The 7,271-nt window shown below is 52.9% G+C and overlaps 1 protein-coding gene across 1 annotated transcript; it reads left to right on the forward strand.

Annotated features, from left to right (window-relative positions):
• The first annotated feature begins 2,779 nt into the window (after positions 1 to 2,779).
• On the forward strand, positions 2,780 to 6,974 carry LOC119381554 (uncharacterized). The gene is made up of 2 exons (XM_037649328.2): positions 2,780 to 3,978; positions 5,984 to 6,974. The coding sequence occupies exons 1-2, from the start codon at positions 2,780 to 2,782 to the stop codon at positions 6,930 to 6,932; spliced, it is 2,148 nt and encodes a 715-aa protein (XP_037505256.1). The 3' UTR covers positions 6,933 to 6,974.
• The last annotated feature ends 297 nt before the right edge of the window (positions 6,975 to 7,271 follow it).

The raw sequence follows: 7,271 nt of genomic DNA on the forward strand, positions 1-7,271 counted from the left end.
AGTAGAAAAAGGTGTAGCAGTAGCGAGTCGGCGTGCCCCAACGTGTCTCGCTTGCCGGGTGAATCCGCCGCCGCAGCCACTGCTGCCGTGTCCGCTTATGTAGTTTCTGCTGGTGTATCTCCCGAAACGGCGGTTTGAAAAGGTGAAAGCTATTTATTTTCCGTGTTTTGCATGCTCAATTTGAATTCGGTACGAAATTAAATGCTCAGGAAACGGGGAAAAGAGAATGAATTCTCGAAGTGGCGAAGGCGGCGGCGGCGGCGGCGGCGGCGACAGCATGCTGGAGAGGCAGAACAAATGTGAACATTTCCGACGCGCGCGAAAACGGTTTTCCGGCCGCTCTGGCGCTTTCGCTTTCTCTTCGCTTCTCAAGTGTGAATGCGCCTGGACCGATTTTTTCGCGTCCGCCTCGCGGCGTGGTTTTCCGGCCGCTTAGGCGGCGAAGCGAGTGAATTTCCGGTGAGTTTTGCCGCTTTCGCCCCCATCGAGGCCAAGTGTGAACGCGCCATAATTGCCAGGCAACTACTTCGGGATCCGATGGCATAAGCTTCTCGGCTCTTCTGCGCCGTTGAGCAGCATTTGCGCTCTCCTTCTCCATGGCGTTATCCACCTGTAAACGCCAGTGAGAGGCGCTATCAAGCGGCACCAGGCGACTGCACAGCGAAGGCGAATACACCATCTCCCGCTAAAGGGGACCATGAGTAGATGCGAAGCCGGAGCGCTTGCACGATCGCGTTCCGTTGGCGTTCGTTGGGCATGCTACCGAGCTCGCGTCGTGGAACGCGAAGAGCGACGCTACGCGCGTCGTATCTTCCATCTAGCCTGGCCGTTAATTCTCACAGGGTGAGCGGGGAACGCGGTCGACAGGCGGGCGAGAGGGGGCAGCGTAGGAGAGGAGAGAGTAAAGTCGGGGAGGGGACGCGCATGCGCTCGAGCTCATCGTGGCGTTGCGCAGGAGAGAATTTCGGCATGTCTAGCCCGCGTTTCAGAGGAAGAGTAGAAAGGGGGAGGGGAGAGGGGAAGTGGAGAGGGGAGGGTAGATGTCAGGGGAATGGTGAGGGGGAGTGGAGAGGAGGTGTGTGGAGAGGGTGTGCGCATGCGCAGTAAGGGTGGTCACGCCGCACACCACCACCGGATTGAGCTCCGCCTTAAGATACTTCGCATCTAATAGCTGCGCGCGCCATGGCTACGACGTCACCCCTCTCGAATGCGCAGAGCAGCAGCGGCGAGTCGCGCGCGCATGCGCAGCACGGCTCATGATGACCCCCGCGAAACCTGCTCTGGCTAGGCAAGTGTAGCTGACGCTACAAAACTTTCCGCTGTGGGGCCTCATGGCGACCATTCTTTGTCCAGCCGGGCACAGCAACATGGCGGCCCTCCTTCATCATTTCCGCGGGGAGGCAAACATGGCCGCCCTTCTTTAGTCTTTCCGAGGCGGTCAACATGGCGGCCCCTCCTCTACACATGGGCGAGGAAACCGTCAAGAGGGCGAACCCGTGCCGCCGAATGCATTTTTTCAATGTCAACACCGAGCATTTAGCTCGCGTCAGCAGTCTCCGTCGCTGTTCGTCATTTAGCGAACCTAGCACATTGTCTGGCTCGGAATCGCACTTGCTTGGCGTGCGGAAAACTTGGCCATTTCCAGTCTGTCTGCAATTCCCGTTCTTCAGCTTTTTTGCGATACAGTTCCTTCGCCTGCACCAACGAGTCAAGGCCAGACCAATACAGTCACCGTAGATGGTCTCCACTCAACTCCAAAGCCCTGTATCGTGGCTTCCGTGGGCGATGTACCCTTGTCCTTTCTCGTCGATACCGGTGCTTCGGTATCCTTAATCAGCGCCGCTGACTTTCGCTCTCATTTTTCCGGCATTCGACTCTCTCCTTCAAACTTCGTTCTTCAAACATATTCCAAGGAAACAATCGACAATCAGGGTCATTTCACTGCAAGTATTACGTATCGCAGTCGTGCTGCATCCATTACTTTCTTCACTGCCAACGGCAGTTCGCTGCTGGGACGCGATGCCATCAAAGCATTATGTATTAATATCCTCGGTACACCCGTGACTTGTGCCCAAGTCGACGCCCACTGTGACCTTCCGGCCAATACGCCCTGTGAATTCCGTCATCTGTTCACCCGTGAACTGGGTCTGGTGAAAGGTTTTGTGCAGGTCGTGACGCGTCGCCCTGGTGTGTGTCCTGTGCGTGCCAAGCTTTGTCGCATTCCTCTTCTGCTCCGTGAGCAAGTTTCTGCAAAACTGTTCCATCTGCAAGCCAGCGGAACCAACGAGCCCGTCTCTGCGTCCGACTGGGTGTCACCAATGGTCGTCGTAAAGAAAAAAGATGAATCCATCCGTCTGTGTGTGTACTTGCGAGAGCCGAACAAGGTGATCATCATAGACAGTTTTCCACTTCCTCACATTGAAGAACTTCTTCAACAGCTGTCTGGTGCTGTACGTTTTTCTAAGGTGGACCTCGCGTCCACGTATCATCAAGTTGAACTTTCTGAACGCAGTAGGGACTTAACTACATTTATTTCACACGAAGGCTTGTTTCGTTTTCGCCGAGTGAGGCGCCACCCGGCAACGTGATGATGAAACCGAAACTAGCGACAAGAAACACTTCACGACACAACACACTGATAGTTGGTACGAACCACATGCGAGTCACGTGTATCAAAGACGCAGCATCATTGTCGTGTCGCGGCGCTCGTGAGCTCGGGACAGTCGCGTTGCATGAGAAGCAAAGGAACGATCTCTGCCGTATTGCACCCACTGGAATGATGACTACCCCGACGAGGAACGAAGCGCTTGGTCGGTATGACGACGTGGTCCACAGTGGCCGGTGGGACGATCAACTGGACCTCAAAAGGAAGTGTGAGGCTGTAAACTCTCAGCAAAAGTGCTGGCTCAGCGCCGACTTGACAGCCTGGAACCAAGTGCTGCACAGGCTCGCTTTCGAACTCGTTGAGACTAGGCCGGGAAGACTGCGCCTGCATTCGATACAGCGTGGCAAAGCCGGAGGCGACAATACGACTGCCGCCCGACGAGCGTCCTTTCTTGTTTCTTGGCTTCTCGCGCAACACCGTTGCATCGAAGAGTTCGGTGCTACCTGCGCCGTGCCTTGTGGCCGCTCGCTGGAGGAGACGCCCTTCCCGATTCGCCTGCGTCCCTCGTCCGGCGATAGGAGAAGCCTACGTTGTCTGGAAATCGAGGAGCGACCCACGGCCGCCCTGGCCGTTCGAGACATCGACGCCGTCACAGACCTCGAGACGGTGTGTATCAGTGTGCGCTCGGTCAGAAGCGAGTTCGCCAGCGAAGTCGAGGAACTTTTACGACGCAACGCGAGCTCCATCAAGACGCTCGATATCTCGAACATGAACCATCTGCCGCGCAACATCATCAGGGCGCTCGAGTGCCTCGCCAAGTGCGAGACGTTGAGGGTCTGTTCGCTCATGGATTTCATCAAAGGCTTGCCGGACGCGCAGGCAGTGGCGGAGCTTCTGCGCACCTCCGCGGCCCTGAAGGAGCTCACCGTCGACCCTGTTCTTGAGCCGCAGATTTCTCTGGTGGCCAAGGCTCTTAAGTGCAATGACACGCTGACGAAACTTGTCCTGTTTATACCGGATTCAGCCACACTGCCCAAAGCACTGTTCTCCGCGCTGGAAGTGAACGCTGTTCTGCAGGAACTATGGCTTAGGGGGTGCTGTTATATCGACGCCGAATGTGGCCAGGCTGTCGCGTCGGCACTGAGAAAGAACTCTCATCTTCGCGGCATTTACATCGAGGACGTTCAGATCGACTACACTAGCATGGAGGAGTGGCCAGATGCTCTAGAGAACAACAGCGCATTGGAATGGCTTCTGCTGTCGGGTCGGGAGCTGCCCCTGAACGGGATTTCCACCCTGTGTAGGATTCTGCCGGCGAACAAGACCTTAAAGAAGCTTACATTTGATAAATTTCAAGCTTCACAGCAAGAAAGGTATAGACATTGTCATTTCGCTTGTGCTTGCTCCAGTCTATCCGAAAAAGTGTGTGCCTAACGTGCTGAAGTTCTAAGTGCTGCTACGTGAAGGCGGAGCACGGAGTTACGCTCAATTCAGAGAGCTACGCAGCCGGTTACGTAAGTTTGCCTCGCTTGTGCATCCAGGATACATCTTAGTTTATCTTGGAATTTGCGCTAGAAAAATGCACACTGTTTAGGGGTTGGCACAAGGCCTCGTTATTCGTCTAACCATGCAAAAAGCTGAAGCAAAGCCAGTCGTGTCTTTTAATGCTCTAGGTGCCAAGTTTTTAAATTTATTTAGTAATTGTGCGCAGGAACTTACGGGACACGGGAAAACATTTTATGAAGGGAAGAAGATTAACTGATACAAATTACTGTTGTGGTGTATGGCAGCAAGTTACAGCATCACGTTGGGAAAATGTACGTGCATAAAATTTAGCCGAAAATCTGTTGCAACATATGCGTCGGAGTTAACAAGTAAATCGTAAACAAATGACACTGTTGAAGCCTTGTCGTTTTTATGAACGGTATTTTTGTGCAGAACATCACAGGCCAGGAAAACACGACTGCACATTTACCGATGATACAAAATGTGTATTTGTGGCATAAACATGTTTTTGTCTGACAGTCCAACGGTATAAAACGTTCACTAGCAGCACAAGCGGCCAGGCTAGCCAAGCTCTGTCATAGTGCTAACGCGTTAGCAGATAGTTTTCTTAGTTGATTACGCCATCATTCACTGGCCACGGTGAAGAGTTAATGCGGGTGAAGCGCATCGCGTGCATTGATAGAGCCCACCATTGCAGAGGGGCGTAACCAGAACTTATATTTCTGGAGGTTGGGGTTCCGACCCCCCCCCCCTTTTTTTTTCTTTGTTTGCATTCGTGTGCATACTTGTTCGTGTGCGCGTATAACCTACAAAATGAAAAAGTTGGAGGGCGCTGAAGTTTCGCTTCGAGAGTACACAGCGCGATAGCGTAATCGGGCTTCGTTCGCATCGCCTTCTCATTCGGTAGCCTCGCTTCGCATCTCGGTGGACATTTCAACAATGACATAAGGAAGGGTACTTCTGTGCGAGTAACATTGGCCGTTCCAAACTATCCTAGAATGCCTACTGCAAGTACAGTTGTCAAATGCCCACTACGCCATAATTCTTCCTTTTGCAAATCAGCTAAGGGCCCACTACGCGTTTGCTGCTGCTGATGATTAGATACGTCCGAGTACTCACTTTTTGTGCAATTCACAAAGAGTGAGCACTCTTTGTACAATTCACTCACTCTTTGTTCAATTCACCTCTTGACGCCTGGCGCGATTCTACGCTTCTGCCACGCAACATTAGGGCGTTAAGGAGACTCCTCCCATTGCTCGACATTCGTATAGGATTTTTTTCGAGAGTAGGTCCAAGCAATGGCGTGGCTCTATTGTAGAGCACTACTTGCCACGGAGAAGGCCTGGCATCGATTCTCGCCTGGACCAAACATTTTTGTTATTTATTGGCATCTATCTAGAATTGTCGCTCACAGATGGCGCTGGTTTTTCGATCACAACCAACGACGCCGACACCGGAATTTCTGCGAAACAAGCTGTTTAACTCTATTGCGTTAATGGTACAGAACGCAAGGCCCATCAGGACATACCCGAAACCTGCGAGCGTGGTGTGGAAAGGACTGTTGACCGGCGGTTCCGCGACGCGTCATGCCCATAAAAACTGCGTTGTCATGTTTCGTTTCCGTTTATAAACATTTTGTTTATGATTGTCTACCGCTGCAAGTGCCAGCATTTTGCTTTACGAGCTACGTAGGGCTCGAAGGTCGTCGAAGAAATGTTTGTTGCCAACATGTTACGATACCGTTGGGCTGTCTGTAGACAGAGGCAGACGTCATACATATGGACGAAGCGCGGGTGGGCGGGCCCAGACCGACCCATGCCGAACCGACCTTTCGCCGACCTTCCGCTCGACTATTTCTCTTTTCTTTCTCAGGGAAATCTTAGCAGAGCAGTTGGCCGAATACAAGTGCTACGGCCGGGTGCAGCTGCCCTGGGTTGACCCCGACTTGGTGGGCCTAGCCGCTGCCATCGCCGCACCATCCGAATGTCCCGGGGAACTGTCCCTGCAAGACGTCTGCCAACTAACGGAAGCTTGTCTCTGGCCTCTGTGCGAAGCCCTGGCATCGAGCAAGGGCGTTCGTTTCCTCAGCTTCACAGTAGGCGGTGACACCGAGGGCCGAGGGGTCGCACTCTGCCAAATGCTGAAGGTCAACCGGTCCATCAAACGGCTGTTCCTCAGAATGACGGACGACAGGGACGCGGACTTCTCCCGAGACGTCTTCCACGCTTTGGCCGCCAACAAGACCATCACGGACCTGGTCGCCCACCTCGACAAAGTCGAGAGGCCAGAGACGGCGACCGCGCTGTCGTACATGTTGGAGCACAACAGAACGGTTACCAGCGCCACGTTCTGGTTCGCGACCGACCGTCAGGTTCAGTTTGTCGAAGAGGTGTCCCTCGGGATGTCACTCAACAGGTTCATCGTGGACCTCAAACTCCTGAGCGAAACGGTGACGTGCGACGCCGCGATCTTTCCGGCTTTGGAAGCCCGGCGAAGGAACAGAAGTGCTTTGAACCGAGCCACGGATTTCGTGCTGACTCGCCGAGCCGATAGGCAGCTGGCGGCAGACTTCGAGCACTTCTCGGGGCACTCGTGTCTACTAGCTCACCTCATGGCGGTCACGGGCAAGACGGAATCGGAAGCGCTGGCAGAGCTCACTGCGGCCGAGCACTATCTCGAAGACAACTATCTGGTTCTCACGGGAATCGTCAAGCACTCTCTGGTTTGCCAGCCGACCGAAGCCACGCAGCTGGACGCGCTCAACTCGCACTGTTGGCGCGCACTGGTGCGCCATCTGAAGATTACGGACGTTCTCAATTAAGCAAGCTTCCCGTGCCATTCGGACAAACCTTTTCTTAATGCTTGTTGAAAAACGTATTTTTTTTTTGCGAATTCTTAAAAGATTTCTTGATATACCGTGTTGCACTCGACCTCTTAGCGCATATTTGATTCTGACGTTGAAATAGCATTCGTTTAGTCGCGACTGGCAATACGTTATCTGTGTAAGTAAGCATTACTATAACTCGTTTCATGTTCTTGATGACATTAACGCGGAAAAGTGTTTATTAATACTTCAAGATAACGGTAAAAACTTGGACAACCAAATACACGGGAGCAAATTGGTCGCGCTATTTTGCTGTATAAATTTTCTACATCAAAA

The sequence above is a fragment of the Rhipicephalus sanguineus genome, chromosome 2, assembly GCF_013339695.2.
Source record: "Rhipicephalus sanguineus isolate Rsan-2018 chromosome 2, BIME_Rsan_1.4, whole genome shotgun sequence".
Taxonomy (NCBI): domain Eukaryota; kingdom Metazoa; phylum Arthropoda; class Arachnida; order Ixodida; family Ixodidae; genus Rhipicephalus; species Rhipicephalus sanguineus.